Raw genomic sequence first — 15,735 nt, 5'->3', positions numbered from 1 at the left:
AGGTAAAATCTTTATTAACTAAGAAACATCACTTTTCTTGGAGGGCTCTACAAAGTAGAATTGCTACAAGGGACAATCTAAAGTGCATGGGATTAAAAGTAAACTCCCATTTGTGTCTTGTGGAATAATGTAAATGAGTTTCTCAAACATAATTTTTGTATTTGTAGGTTTGCTAGCCGGGTTTGGGTGCTATGTGATAAATGGGTAGGGGTGAGCAATGTACATCATAATAGTATAAAACAACACTTTCAATAATTCATAATTCTAGAACTAAATAAGAAAAAAAAATTTACCTGGTAATGCATGTGGTTGGTTGTGGTTTGGGTTATATAGAAACATAGGAATAAAATCATGTTCAAAAATGCTAGGGCAAATGGAATAGAAGTGTTCACCTTAGTTCAAGTAAAAGTGTGGAGTTGGATAACTAACAAATATTCAAAGGCTACATTTGCATATCTTGAATGGTGTCTCCACCCCATATGAATGTATGTTTCCTATAATTGTTTCATGCACTTTGAATTGATCATTGGACATTGAACGTATATTAAAATTATGACTAACATATGATACTGAATGCAAGTAAGGAGGTGGAAAACAGGATATGAATGTGTTGTTTTATCTGTGCACAGGGCTATAGGAGTTTGAACTTGGAACAAGACACTAAGTAGTGCATACAAAAAGTTTGAAGGGAGGATCCTGCACAAATATGAAACAGTGGCAAAAGCAAAAGGAAGGACAACACTAAAGTGACATTTTGAATCTGTTGGACTTGGATAAATTCAAAGCTAAATCATTTCAAATGGCAATAATTGTTCTTGCAAATCTGTTTTTTATGTTCCCTTCTTAAATAAACAACTTCTTTTCTTTGACTTATTTGATGTTATGGTATTATATTAATATTTTTTTGCTGATAAAAAAAAAAATCTTAGATAGAGGACAACTAAGGAAAAGGAGCGATGTTTTTTGGATAATTAATTCGAAAGAAATTAGAAATAAGATCTGTAATCAGTTTTTTTTATACACTATCACTGTATCCCTTATTCTAATCAATTACATTCATTTACTATTATTCAAATATACTAGAATTGATAGTTATCTCTATTAATTTTCTGATACAATCAGTCTCTTTCTCTTAACTCTTTCAACCTTCTGTTCATGGCTTGTGGTCTCTTTCGCTTTTGAAAGCCAAAATGCATATCAGACAGGTATAACAAACATCGTACCCTGTGTCATTCACCCATTAGTCATATTACAAATATTGGAAAAAGAACATGAAATTAAGAACTAAACATGATGTGAAATTATTTTGACATCACACTTACCGCTGGAAAAACTGTTCCTAAGAAGTGATATTTGCTTTCGGTTGTAGATAAGATTAGCGTCTGTGAATAGAGTTCAATTTTTGCACACTGCATAAAGATGTAATGTTCAAATGCCATGATTCGTTTATGCTAAAAAAAAGCATTTATATATATCCATTCATATCTAGGGCTTACAAGAAACAAATTTTCTTATGAAAATTCATCATGAAAGAAATGATTCCTAACATATATAGATAGATATGACGTACCAATTTTTCACTCTTCATATGGTCGTACAAGTCAAGATTGTTGAATTTAGTTATGTGAAAGAGCACATAATCAATAGGTCCACCACACATCCTAAGTTTAAACGTAATTAAAATATAAGATTTCTCAGAAAGAGCAACGTTAATTAACAGAAACCAATATGCCATAAAATTACTTCATTGTATAGTTGACAATCCTTGTGGGTAAGAAGTGGACGATCTGAAGCCTACTCGACCAATCAACAGTAAGCCTGAAAAGTGAAAAGAAAAATCACTCACACGTCCAAAACATTTTTAGATGGAGCACACAATAATTAACGTAGTTTAACACTTAATTATCTCCACAAAATATCTTCAAAGTGTTTCACTTTGTGTATCATTACACAAACCTAAGTACTCTACTTGTAAGTGTTATAAGAAATGATAATGTATTCCCACTGACTTTTCTTTTATTGCTTTGATTGCATGATTTTATTTATTTATCAAATGTTCAACAGATCAATTGAACATTAGTTGTCTCATTTATGCACGCACACTCTTTCATTAATATATACTTGAGTTATTCTAGTGTTAAGATACATTAATTCCATGCTTCTCTTGAATTTTCAATACTATATTTGTCTAAGAAATGGAATCATATCTATATATATATATACCCGTTTGATTTTTATTCTAAATTATGATTCAAGCAAGTTATCTAATATTCTAAATCAGAAGGGTTTTCCTTAGCATTTGAGATTTATTTTTCCTTTTTGAAAAGAAGACAAGACAATTAAGAAACTATAGGAATGGAATATAAATCCACTTACGTGACAGGTGATGTTGGTTTCCTCACTGCCTGTTTCACATAGAAAAAACAAGATAATTTCTCATAATTGTTACAGTGTTGCTCAACTAAACTATGAACAGAGTCCACTTCTGATATATTTCATCTAAAAAATTAGACAGTATATATTAAATGATTTCTTTTACAACTAATTAAATATTTCATACCATTGCAGCATTAAGGGATTCGCGATACGAGTGAACTTTTCCGACCAAACATCCCTAGATGCACAAGAACATATATTTAATATTAAAGTATTGCCTATTTCGATCCAAGTATATAAGATATACACAACAAAATCCAAAATTACTGTATCTGCAACTTAAAGCACATGACAAACATGTTTCATCATTGTTAAACTGTGAATAAATTTAGGGTTTATGTAACAGTTGGTGATAATAGTATAGAAGCATGGAAGGATCAACTACTACATTACTCAATGAAATCGTTATGTTTATGATTTATAAGAAAAAACGAGGCAAGTTAGTTCACCTTCCATGCAGAAACCATGGTATCAAAATCTCTGAGAGAGGGTGGGCGAGGGCAGAAAAGTTCCTGGTTGTTAAATCGATGCACCATTGCAGAAGCACCTCGTGCATTCATCCCAATCGTTTGTAATGGAAGGGACCTTGGATGTTGTTGATGAATATTGCTGCTGCTGCTGCTGCTACCACCACCATAAGGAAGCACAGGGAAGAAGCTTGGTGATTGAAATGGAGTGATTGAGCTTCTTGTTATGTTAGGGAACATGGGATTACCGAAGGAAGCATCAAGTCCTGGAGAATTCATAGTTCCTAGTCTTGCACTTGTGTTATTCACACCAATTGGATGATGATTCCATGAAGTGTTTGTGGAGGTGAGAATATTAGGGTTCAATAATCCCATGTTGCCTCCTACTTCATGTGCTACCACTTCTGAAATGTTAGCTCTCTCAGATGAATTTGGAGTGAATTGAATGATTGGAGATGTGTCTTCTGTAACATTATTATGTGCTGGAGTCTCTGTACCCACTACTTGTTGTCTTTCTTTGAGGAGTTCCGAAGAAAAATAGTCTAAAAGAATGGGTTCATCTATTTGGAAAAGGCTTTTGAAAGTCTCATCTGTCAGTGGTAAAATATCATTCTCATTGCACAGTTCTGCCATAAAATCATCGTACATTTCATCCATTATTGGTTCCTGCTCGATAACCTAGGATAGGAAAATAATTACTCCAATTATTTTACCAAATAAACTTAAAATTTTTACAAAGTCTTATAATACGTACATTTCTATCATTTTCAACACCCTCCGAGGCTTCCTCTCCGATGGCCATGCTGAAGATTCGTCTTCTGAAAATCTTTAGCAAAAGAAAAGATGAACACAAGAGAGTTTTTATTAATCACTAATGTACGTAAACTAAAATTTTGATTGACAGCTTTAAAGGATAATAGGATGCAGAATTAGGAGAGAGATTCAGATGTAAAACGATTTTGCTTTTGGTTGTTGCAGTAGATTATTTGCATTTTTCCCTAGGATTGAAATTTGTTTCTATGATTTCTCTTTTCTATATATTTTTTATTTTTATGTGTTTCTACGTAGAAAAACAGGAGTAGTCACTAATGTGATATAGGGGGAAACAGAAATCTATTACAAAATCCGTGAGGTTCAACACTGATAAATCGTAAATGAAAAAAAAAAAAAAAACAAACATTTGAAATGGAAACTTTTAATGACTTTTGAGAGAAGAATGTTTATGCTACTACAATCATAAAGAAATCATTATCTCTGTACTGCAAAAGATACCGTCTAAAGAAAAGGGCAACGAAAGTTGTATTATTAGCTAGAGAAAGACGATGAGGAACGCACATTGAAAGGGAGAACCTTCACGAACTGTAGTGAAAACTATGGGAAATCTAACATTTTGCACTTCTTTTATAGGATGAATCCTCTGTTTCCTTTTTGAGAAATTGAGTACCTCTTCAGAATTTTTTTGACAGTATAAACCTTGTGAAGAGTGCATTTTACTTTCCCCTTATTCTCCGGGATATTTTTCAACAGTGACATCAAAGACTTAATTGTTCATTTTAAAAGTTACTTACTTTTACGGATTCGGATGCTCTGCAACCGGAACTTTATTCACGTTTCTACGTTTCTCCATTCTTTGATTTCTCTCTCCGTATTTAATACAAGAGATATAGTTGGAAAATAAAAAGCAGAAAAAACGTACACAAAAATAAATTAAAAATGAAAATAATAAGGTATAGATGAAATATTAAGAAATATTATTGGTACTGCTGCTGTTTTTCTTCAATGATACTTATGCATTTTATAAGAAGCATTCGGTGTAATTAAAAAACAACAACATCGATACACACTCAATGTGATGATCTATTTATAACTAGACGATGATATTTAATGCATCATTTTAATAACTCTTAAATCATTATATCATATTACTAAAAAAAATTAAAATAAATAATTAAAAGATAATTAAATAATAAATTAAAAAAAAAGGATTAAAATATTATTATCCATTTAAAATCAAAGTTAGATAGCTGATTGAAAGTCGAAATCATAGAGAAAAGACAAACGTGTAACGTTCCAAACGTAAAGGGTCCTGAAGTCAGTTTAATTTTCCCTAGTTCTTATTTCATATCTTTCTTTAAAGCTGAAAAAGACTGAAATGTACATTTTTTCAAGAAATAATTTTTATTAAAATTTTGCAGTTCTGCAGAACTTAGAGCTGCGACTTTTCTTTCTTTTTAGTGGGCAAAATCTTTATCCTCATTTGCATATAATGATTGATCTTAACCATGTTACTAGACTTGGATCGAAATATTATGTTACTATACAATATCTGGTTAACCCTAATGGGACAACTTGTTTGGCCAGAATCAAGTTTGGCTTACATTAGGGATAAATAGGGTTTCCAACTGATTGAACGAGTTAAATCCTCCAAGTTTTATATTTATTTCTTAGAAAATTTTCGGTGGCTAATAAATGAACTATGTTTGACAACCATGATTCATAATTTGTTGAACTAATGCGAGGTGCAATCCAAGTCAAATCAATTATGCGTTTCAATGATAGATTAAAACACATGCTATTTGAAAACTGTACAACGATGAGTATGGAAACTCCACTTAAAACCAATACCAAATCCATTCTCTTACATTATAACCGTATATTACAAACAACCAAGTTTAGATTAAGTTGTAATAATCCATAGAACCTATATGTTATAAAATGTCCAAACAAATATTCATAAACAACAAAATTTCTTAGCGCTTCTATCTCTTCTTGAGAGCCAAATGCACACTTCAGAGATGTTCAACAATTACCGTATCCTGTGACAGACAAATACCCAAACGTTTGATCAAAAGACCACTTGAAACTACTGAATAATGTTATGATGATGATGAAGAAGTAGTATTCACATCACACTCACCCCTTTGAAAACTGATCCTAAGTAGCAGTGCTTGCTTTCAGTTGTGAATAATATTAAAGTCTGAGAAGGGAGAACAATTTTTGCATACTGCACAGAGAATTGATGTTAAAATGGCAGAAAGAAAAAGATTTTCTCATATTATGAAATTTTCCAATATATAAATGACTCACATTTTTTTCAGTCATGAGACGAGTGTACAGATCAAGATTGCCGAATTCAGTAATTTCAAAGAAAATGTAATCAATGGGTCCGCCATAAAGCCTAAGTTTAAATGTTAGTATAAGATTTCCATACAAGAGATAATGTTAATAATTTGAAGAGAAAAGACAATAACAACATTGTGCCATAAAATTACCTCATCGTATTGATGACAGCTTTTCTGGGTACATAGACGGCCACCTTCATCGTACTCGGCCACTCTGTCAGCCTTCATTGCACCAATTATGAGTGTTTTTAGATTTTCATTCGAGAAATACTATAAATTATGATTAATAATACCATTGATTATATTGTTAAGAAGTTTAATTGAGATATTTTAAAATAACGTTTTGTATAGTTATATAATAAATCTTTTCTATTTGTATGTCTTCCCTTTATTGGATAACGTTCATTTTTGTAAATAATTAAGAAAAATTAGGTTTAGACAAAAGAGAATTGACTTACGAGATAGGTGATATTGATTTCTTCCAAGCCTGTTCCAGAGGGTGGAAAGAAAGAGGAAAAAGGTTCAGGTACGTTACATTCAATTCTCATAATTGCTATACCAGTTGGCTAAATAAATAAATAAGAATAGGACAATTATATGCCCCATCTGTTACATCTGTTATTACGAATTAAACATTATAGCCAAGAAAGAGTTATTGTGCAATAAATAAAGTATATCATTATACCTTTGCTCTATTAAAGAACGGGCGATACGGATAAGTTTCTTCAACCAAACATCCCTAGACACAACAACAAAACATATAAACCGATATTAGCAAATTTAATTGAAAATATAGAACCAATGCTACAAAATCTAAAATATTCCTGCAGCTTACACACAAATCTCTGGTTCTTTATAAGTATTAGCACAAGCAGTTTTATTAAAACAATTATTTATTACGATAGGAAATATTGTATTGAAACTGACTGAAAGTAAGTTGATTGAAATAAGGTTAAGTGAAAAGTACTTGTAGAAATAAATTAAGGAAACTAAGCAGCCAATTTGAAAGAAATAAATTGCATATGGAAGTTCATTGAAATTATGATGTTAGATTATTACCTCCCATGCGAGCTCGAAGTCATTGAAATTCCTTAGAAATGGTTGGCGAGAAAGAAGCTGAGTCTGATATTGAGGTCTTGCTCCCATTGCAGAAGGAGCAGAAGGTGCAGCTGGATTGGACTCCAATCGATGCTCCCTTGAAAATTGTTCATGACTGCCATAAGTACTAGCATTAGCATTTGCAGTAACAGTAACATTAGCAACATTAGCATTTTCAGTAACAGTAACATTAACATTAGCATTATTGGCACGAGAACCACTACCAACTCTTGGACTATCATAAGGATGGACGAACCTTGGTGATTGAAATTGAGTGAGTGAGTTTCCATCAAGATTACTGGCATCAGAAGCACTACCAACACTTGGAGCAGCACTAGAAGCAGCATAAGGATGGACTAAACCTGGTAATTGATGTTGGGTGACTGAGTTTCCATCAAGATTTTTTGCACCAACGCCACTACCAGCATAAGGATGGACTAAGCCTGGTGATTGAAACTGAGTGAGTGAGTTTGCATCAAGATTATTGACACCAACACCACTTCCAACACTAGGACCAGCATAAGCATGAACTAAGCTTGGTGATTGAAATTGAGTGAGTAAGTTTTCATCAAGATTACTGGGACGACCAGCACTAGGACCAGCATAAGGATGGACTAAACATGGTGATTGAAATGGAGTACGTGAGTTTCCATCGAGATTATTGGCACCAGAAGCAGTACCAACACTTGGACCAGCATAAGGATGCACTAAACTTGGTGATTGAAGTTGAGTTTCATAGTTTCCAACAAAACCACTTGCACTTGCACTTGCACCTGTACCAAAACAAGTGCGAGCACAGGCAAAAGGCTGCACTGGGAAGGTTGGTGATTCAAACTGAGTGTATGAGTACCCTGTTGTTTTAGGGAAGATAGAATCACCAAATAAAGTACCAGTTTCTGGAGCATACAAAGCATTGGATCCCGCGGGCAATGACAAACCAGAACTTGAACAGTTCTCTGAGCTGAAAATGGAGTTCACCACAGCCATGTTTTTGGATGCATTAGGAACTATGATCCCTGTTGAAACTGAAATGTTGATTGGGTTGAGTTGAATAGTTGAGGTTGTGTTTGTGATTAAACTCTGTGGTGGCTGAGAGAACAGTGTTTGGTCTTGTCCAAGAATGTCTTGTAAAGAAAGAGGGTGATCTAGTTGAAAAAGGTATGCCAAAGAGTCTTCCTCTTCTGATGTTGTTGGCAATGTCTTTGATTTTTTCCTTACATGTTCTTGTTGAGAATTATCATTGTCATCACTTAGAAATGCCATTATATGTTCATACTCATTCATGGCTAAGAAGCTGCGGGGCGAAACACCATTCATCTCATTTCCTGCTGGCATAACCTCCTGAACAACAAAGTATTTCATGTTCACACAAACAAATGTCAAGCACAAAATAAATAAATTCATACTTCAAAATATCATCACAGTTCATTTTTTTCATATTTTTTTCTTAAATCTTCATTTCAATATTTAAAAAAAATATACAAAATTAAAAATTCATGTTTTCAAGTTGTGACTTTTATTATTTAAAATCATAAACAAAAGTTATATTTATAGTGTAATTTTCTGCATTTCATCACTCACTCAATCACAACCACAACCACTTTGCTTAGGGAAACAAACCTTTAACTATGTTCTAATCAACATTATCAATTTAACAAAAGTTTATAAAAATAAATAAACAAAATAAAAAATTGACTTGTTCAATAATGCATATAAGTATGTATGAGTGAATTATTAATCAGATTGGATAACACATGTTCTCGTGCCTCACATAATTAATAACATTAAAGTAGAGGGAGAAATATAACCACACACATTTCTATATTTTAATTTTAATTTTAGTATATATAATGTTAAAAAAAATTAATTATCCATATCTTTTTAAAATTTCAATTCTTTAGCCCTCTTTAATTTTATAAATTAAAAGATTATTGTTTTATATATTAATTATTTTATTATAAATAATAGTTAAAAATTAATTCATAAGAATTAATACTTAAATTATAAATACTGTCATATATTTACATCAATACAAAAAAATTAACTTTTTAAATTATTTTAATTAAAAAATCATCAAATCAATCTTTTTCCTTATAGACAGCGACTTAGCCAGTCATGTACAATAGAGATAATATGGTTCATGCACACTAAATAAGTATGTTATAGATTATGCAATAAATTAATATGGTTTATTTTATTATGTACTTATTGAAGTCTCCCATTCGGTTGAAAATTATTAACCGTGTCTTTACTAAATTTTTGTGATTTATCGAGTATTATGTCTATTTAATTTTTTCTTTTTAATTGAGTATCCTATGTTAATATTATGTTATTAATTATGTGATGTGACCGTTAAATAACTATTAAATGATTGATATAATTATTATTTTGTTATGTTACATCGGTGGGTTTTTAGTGCATGTCATTTTATTATTTTAATTTCTTTTTTATAAAATTGTTCAATATAAAATGGTTCATGGATTTATAGATTATGTGATGTGGTTATAAGAAGAGAGAAATAAAAAGAAAAAAAAAATGAAGTATATAATAAGTATAAACAAAATGAAAGTGTTCATAAATCATTTTCCGAATTGAAAGTACCAAGTTCACCTATTAAATCTGATATGCTTTATCAATAATTTTATTTAGGCGTTAATTATATTTTAAATACAAAAATAAATTTTGGAAACTTTCAATTAAATGCCTTGTGAAATTTTGTGGTATATTGAGTAGTTAATAAATCTAAATCTTTTTAATTGAATATGTTAACTTTTTGTATTAAGAGGATGAGATGGTCGTTAAGTGGTCGAAGTTCTTATTATCTTGTCTTTATTATTTTATTGGATTATCGTCACATGTTATTTTATTATTTTAAAATTTATAATTTTGTAATTATTAAATTTTATTTTTACAATTGTACAATTTTATATTTTTACAATTTTATAAAAAAATATTTAAAATAATAAAATAATATGCACTAAAAACATGACAAAATAATAATCATATCAATCATTTAATAGTTATTTAACAGTCACATCACACAATTAATAACATAATATTAACATAAGATACTCAATTGAAAAGGAAAGATTAAATTCACAGAATACTCGATAAATCACAAAAATTTATTAAGGACACTATTGATAATTTTCAACCTTATTGAAGACTTAAAATATAATTAAACTTTTTATTTATAAATCATCATAATTATACGTTTTTAAAAAAACTAATTTCTACCGATTTAATTTGAAAGGCTTAAAAAAACAATGTTTTTATGAAATTAAGGAACTAAAATAAATTGAAGTCTTTCTTTTAAAACTAAAATGTTTATTCTATCAACTAGAGCCCAAAAAGTAAAAAACATGCAAAAAGGACATCTGTAAATGACTAACATTTTTGGAACCCTCAAGGCTTTGCTGTCTGATGTCCATGCTTCTAGCTGAGAATAGGTCTCCTGAACAATATTAAACAAAAGGAAAATATCAAAAATAGAAGATTTTTTCTTACCAATTAGAGTGAATTTAAATGAAAAATTTTCAGGCTTCTCCAGCAACAAGATCTGAGATTATTACCTGGTATAATCAACAATGAGTGTAATGGAATTAAAATAAATAAAATTAATAATAAAATGCCGCTTATGATATTTTAATCTATATTGATATAAAGTATGGTGCAAGAGAAAGAAGGTAAAATATAGGGTTAAGGTATTTATAAGATTAAAGGAGAAGAAACATAGGGCATATCAGAATGGAAGAAAGAAAGTGAGAAAACAGGAACAAAAATAAAAAGCACTGTGGGTGCAGGGAATCAACGTGTGGTATATATGTGTTATTTTTATTATCAATATTTTATAAGGTATAATTAATACTTTGAGTTGAATAGGAGAAAGAAAATCCAGAGAATAAGGGAAAAGTTAAGCCAAATTCATATCAACAAAAATAACTGACATCAATTAAATTGCATCTATGACTTTATTTCACTCACATTTATGGATCCTTTACTTGCACAAAACGGTTTTCTTTTATTATAAAAAATTTAAATTATTTTTAATTTCTTAAATTTGGAATTCACTAATTTATTTTTCTGACCCCGTTATTTAAAAAAAGTTTGGATGTTCATATTATTTCACCTAAACGTTGAGAAACAAAATACCTTTCCTATTAATGACTAAAAAGATATTGATTTAATTATAATGTTGGTTTCAATGCGTAATAAAAGGCGTAATTTTAGTTATTAATTTCTTTTTGTAATTTTAGTCTTTTGTTTTATAATTATCTACAATTATGATCTTTTATTTTATAATATGTTGCTTCATTAAATTTTTAGTTTAAAAAATGTCCTCATTCAATTGAATTCAAATAACTAGTGCCATTGATTGTCCTTAATTGAATTCAAATAACCTGTGCCATTAATTGTCCTTAATTGAATTCAAATAATTAGTGCCATTAATTATTATGAAAGGACGGGTAACTTTAATGTAGTGATGTTAAAACAGTAAAACTTTATTATTTTAATGTTAAAAAGTTTAGTATAAATAGCAAAGGTTTAAATTATAGAAATTTTCTCCTTACGGTCCGAAAATCTTAATTCAATCAATTAATTGAGTTTTTATTTTTTAGAATATGTTATAATTTTGTCCGTTAACGTAAGTATAGATGACGTTAACTATGTACAACATGTACAACTTGTTAGTTCGAGATTTTTAAAATTTTATTTTTATTTTTATTTTTATTTTTAATTTTTAAGTTTTAATTTTTATTTAAAATAATTGTTACACGTCGAGTTAAGATTTTGTCGCTGTTTCATGTAGTGATTTTTTTTTAAGCTTTTGTTACCTAAGGTGAAGAAAACTAAATTTTATCTTTTACATATTGAGTTTTGTTCTAATTATCGGCTAAAAATGGAATATGATCTTGAGCCTAGAATTATTGCTTACTTTTGATATGTACTAATTTAATGGTATGTTAAAGTTATTAGATTTTTCCACTTCTTTTAATATTAATGTTAAATGACAATAATATAAATTTTAAAGATATTGTTTCTATGTACAGTAAACATTTGCTTAAATTTAGTATTTATTTATGTTCATATCTTATTTAAATCTGTATTTGGAAAATGAAAATACTTGAATCAATAATAATCGTTTGACTTTATATATCCAGTTATATATATATATATATATATATATATATATATATATATATATATATATATATATATATATATATATATATATATATATATATAGTGTATTAATATACAGAGAAAGAAAATATATAAATAAAATAAAATAATAAATTCCTCTTACAACATATTTCTTATATCTATCATATATTTTATATCTCTCATATTTTTATAATCTCTAAACATTTTCAGTACTCATAATATTTCATAATCTAATTATATGACTCCTAATATTTCATATTTTAATACGAGTCTTACAATTTTAAAATTCTGAATTTCAATTAAGTTCGTATCAAACTATCGAGATCAAAATGCAGATTTAAGCAAATGTTTAATGTAGTATTAATGTTTAAGTTTTCTTAACTATATATAAACAATATACTCGCACACTAAACATATAATAATAAACTAAATGTCTAGTTCTAATTATATATGAACAATTTTATCTACTTTCTACCATCATATTTTTACATGAATTTAAAATAATTGTTTGGAACTGAATTTTTTATACATAATTCAGATGGTCAATTTTAAAATGTGGGTGTAAACACTATAGAACTGAATTCTACATATAAACAAATCATATTAGCTTCATCCACTTAAGTATTAATACTATTTAATAAACTTTATCTATTAAATTCATCTCCTTCCTCAATAATTCAATTTAATTATATTTTCCCAAAAAAATAAAAATAAAAAGTCATAAATATAATTTTTATCAATTTGTTAGTAGCCTAAACAATAGCCCAGACATCGCCATGCGAAAATGTCATAATTTAAATTTTTTGTGGACAGACAAGATAATTCCATAAAATACCAGGCCTAATCGCTGCAATTGATAGTATACGACCAAACCGATAAAATTGAACTATCAAGAAAACATAACCACGTTTAGATGAATTTTTGAAATAATTCATAGTACCTAAGTTATAAAATGTCTGAAACAAAAACTTAGAAGTCACAGTCATGCTTTAGAGTCACAAACAAGCCACCCAGAGCCACAGAAATTGGTTATGCAAAGTTGCTACCTCTGGAGAGCCAAAACCATGCTTCAGAGAGGTTCAACAAACACTGCATCCTGTGACAGTAAATATCTAAATGTTGGATCAAAAGACAACTTGAAACTAACGAAAAACAAATGATAATCTGAAGTAATAGTATCAGACTTACCCCTGGGAAAATCGACGCCGTGTAGCAGTGCTTGTTTTCGGTTGTAGACAATATTAAAGTATGAGAAGGGAGAGCAATTTTTGCACACTGCACAGAGATCAAATGTTAAAATGAAAATATATTCTTATGATAAAATCTGACATGAGGGAATGGAATCCAATGTATATGACTAACCAAATTGTAGCTTATGAGATGGTGGTAAAGATCAAGGTTGTCGAATTGAGTTACTTCAAATAACACATCATCAAGGAGTCCACCATAAGTCCTAAGTTTAAATTTTATCAGAAAAATGTATAAGATTTCCTTACAATAGATAATGCTAATAATTTTTCTAAAAAAATGAAGACAATAACACCGTGCCATAAATTACCTCATGGTATGCATGACAGCCTTTTTTGGTAAGTAGAGGGCGATCTCCAGCGTAGTCGACCACTGATATGTAAGTCTGCAAATGTTTTATAAAATTAATTTTTTTATTCTTATTTATAAGTTTCTTTTTTTTTTCTTTTTTTCATTAGCGTTCGCAAATGTTTGTTTTTTCACTTACGCGACAGGTGATGTTTTCTTCCTCCAGGCCTGTTTCACAGGGAAGAGAGGGAAAAACTTCAGCTACTTTCTACTCAATATGATGCAGTTTCTTAAATAAATAAAATATAAAAATATAAGCTCCTCCTGGTATATATATACTTTTTAACAAATTAGACATTATAACAATTAAGAAAGACTTAATCTTCAATAAATCAAGTACATATCATACCTTTGCTTGATTAAAGAATGCACAATACGGGTGAATACTTCCAACCAAATATCCCTAGATGCAAAAAATATATATAATTGTTAGGGTTTTAGAAGAAAGATATAATATGGTAGAATTAGTTGAAAAATATTTAAGTAAAAAGAGAATATGGGAAGGGAACAAGTTAAGGATTTGTAGTATGGTGAATGGTAGCAAGCTTTATATTGTAAATTGCATTGAAAGGAAAAGGATATATCTTCCAAATATATTTTGAAATTGTGATAGTATATTATGAAATGAATGAATGAGAGAAAATAGTTTACCTCCCATGCTGGAATGGAGTCTTTAAAATCCGGTAGAAATGGTTGGCGAGGCAAAACCTGTGTCTGATTGTATTGAGACATGATTGGCACAGGAGAAACCAAAGGGTTTGGTACCATTGCAGAAGGTAAACCTAGTGGATCGATTCCCCTCATTTCGAACGGATTGTGTTTTGTAAATTGTTGATGACTGCCATAAGAACTAGCACTACCATTTGCAGCAGAAGCAACAACAATAGCATCGGTACTTGCACTGGCACAAGCAACACCAGCAGTAAGACTACCATAACAATGCACAGGGAAACTTGGTGGTTGAAATTGAGAGAATGAGTTTCCATCACCAGCACCAGCACAATCATAAGGATTTACTGAGCTGTTTGGAAATTGAAATTGAGTCAGTGAATTTCCAAAATCAGAACCGGCCCTTGCAGCACTACCAAACTGAGTGTTAGAGTTCCCTATTGTATTAAGGAAGGTGGAATCCCCAAATGGAGCAGCAGTTTGAGGAGGCCAAAATATTGGGTTATTTTGAGGCAATGAGAGAGTAGAATTTGAAGAGTTTAATTCTGAACTGAACATAGGGTTTACTACGCCCATGTTGCCTCCTAGTTGTTGAGGTAGTCCATTTGAGGATCCTTCTCCGACAGAGGGTGTGCCTCGTGTTACAGTTTGTGGTACAATGTCCCTCAGAAGTTGTGATGATTCTCCTCCCAATTGTGTGTTGGAAAACAGTGTTTGGTCTTGTCCAAGAATCTCATCTAAGGAAACTGGCGGATCTAGTTGAAAAAGGTATGCCAAGGAGTCCTCTTCTTCTGAAGTTGGACCAGATGTCTTGGACTTTTTCCTTGGCTGATCTTCTTCATAATCATTGTTGTCATCGTTTAGTAGTGACATTACTTCTGCATAGGAATCCATAGGCAAGAAGCAGCCATTTGTGTTTGTTGTTGTTGCTGCCTGTGATGCAACCAGGGGTAGTTTGCTTCCAAACTCCTGAACCAGAAAGTGTTTCATGTTCAGACAAAGTAAGTAATGAACCAACACAAACAAGACGGAAAACGCCACAACAATTTTATACTTACACGTCTAACATTTTGGAAACCCTGAATGCTTGGCTGTCCAATGTTCATGCTATTTGCCGAGTATTGGTCTCCTGAAAGTATTAAACAGAAATAGAATATGAACAATAGAAGAATTTTCTTAAA

General features: G+C 30.4%; 3 protein-coding genes across 3 annotated transcripts; all 3 read right to left on the bottom strand.

Annotated features, from left to right (window-relative positions):
* Positions 1 to 893: 893 nt before the first annotated feature.
* On the bottom strand, positions 894 to 8,485 carry LOC114178433 (uncharacterized). The gene is made up of 12 exons (XM_028064336.2): positions 7,085 to 8,485; positions 6,711 to 6,764; positions 6,484 to 6,591; positions 4,239 to 4,262; positions 3,658 to 3,729; positions 2,886 to 3,581; positions 2,561 to 2,614; positions 2,377 to 2,405; positions 1,744 to 1,818; positions 1,571 to 1,661; positions 1,323 to 1,409; positions 894 to 1,224 (listed from the first exon to the last, which is right to left on the bottom strand). The coding sequence occupies exons 1-12, from the start codon at positions 8,483 to 8,485 to the stop codon at positions 1,198 to 1,200; spliced, it is 2,718 nt and encodes a 905-aa protein (XP_027920137.2). The 3' UTR covers positions 894 to 1,197.
* On the bottom strand, positions 5,540 to 6,760 carry LOC146887607 (uncharacterized). The gene is made up of 6 exons (XM_085671037.1): positions 6,711 to 6,760; positions 6,484 to 6,512; positions 6,176 to 6,247; positions 5,991 to 6,081; positions 5,821 to 5,907; positions 5,540 to 5,719 (listed from the first exon to the last, which is right to left on the bottom strand). Exons 3-6 carry the CDS (start codon positions 6,223 to 6,225, stop codon positions 5,693 to 5,695), a joined length of 255 nt encoding a protein of 84 aa, XP_085527163.1. The 5' UTR covers positions 6,226 to 6,247; positions 6,484 to 6,512; positions 6,711 to 6,760; the 3' UTR covers positions 5,540 to 5,692.
* A 4,645-nt stretch (positions 8,486 to 13,130) lies between the features above and the next one.
* Positions 13,131 to 15,517, bottom strand: LOC114175621 (uncharacterized). Its single transcript, XM_028060383.2, has 7 exons — positions 14,537 to 15,517; positions 14,235 to 14,288; positions 14,025 to 14,053; positions 13,848 to 13,922; positions 13,652 to 13,742; positions 13,478 to 13,564; positions 13,131 to 13,385 (listed from the first exon to the last, which is right to left on the bottom strand). The coding sequence occupies exons 1-7, from the start codon at positions 15,446 to 15,448 to the stop codon at positions 13,359 to 13,361; spliced, it is 1,275 nt and encodes a 424-aa protein (XP_027916184.1). The 5' UTR covers positions 15,449 to 15,517; the 3' UTR covers positions 13,131 to 13,358.
* Between the last annotated feature and the right edge of the window lie 218 nt (positions 15,518 to 15,735).

The sequence above is a fragment of the Vigna unguiculata genome, chromosome 3 (assembly GCF_037176805.1).
Source record: "Vigna unguiculata cultivar grain cowpea cultivar isolate G323 ecotype 2 chromosome 3, ASM3717680v1, whole genome shotgun sequence".
NCBI classification, from domain to species: domain Eukaryota; kingdom Viridiplantae; phylum Streptophyta; class Magnoliopsida; order Fabales; family Fabaceae; genus Vigna; species Vigna unguiculata.
This window is presented reverse-complemented; position numbering and strand designations above follow the sequence as displayed.

Bases quoted from the DNA above. Each gene is read 5' to 3' on its own strand.
- LOC146887607 (XM_085671037.1), bottom strand. From the start codon at position 6,225: ATGAAGGTGGCCGTCTATGTACCCAGAAAAGCTGTCATCAATACGATG. The intron at 5,908-5,990 runs GTGAGTCATTTA...TTCTCTGTGCAG, and splicing joins GTCTCATGACTGAAAAAAAT to TATGCAAAAATTGTTCTCCC. The intron at 5,720-5,820 runs GTGAGTGTGATG...TGTCTGTCACAG, and splicing joins TAGGATCAGTTTTCAAAGGG to GATACGGTAATTGTTGAACA.
- LOC114178433 (XM_028064336.2), bottom strand. From the start codon at position 8,485: ATGAAATACTTTGTTGTTCAGGAGGTTATGCCAGCAGGAAATGAGATG. The intron at 3,730-4,238 runs GTGCGTTCCTCA...CTTTTGCTAAAG, and splicing joins TGAAGGTTCTCCCTTTCAAT to ATTTTCAGAAGACGAATCTT. The intron at 1,662-1,743 runs GTAATTTTATGG...GTTTAAACTTAG, and splicing joins ATTGTCAACTATACAATGAA to GATGTGTGGTGGACCTATTG.
- LOC114175621 (XM_028060383.2), bottom strand. From the start codon at position 15,448: ATGGATTCCTATGCAGAAGTAATGTCACTACTAAACGATGACAACAAT. The intron at 13,923-14,024 runs GTAAGTGAAAAA...AAACATTTGCAG, and splicing joins AAGAAAACATCACCTGTCGC to ACTTACATATCAGTGGTCGA. The intron at 13,386-13,477 runs GTAAGTCTGATA...TTACTGTCACAG, and splicing joins CGGCGTCGATTTTCCCAGGG to GATGCAGTGTTTGTTGAACC.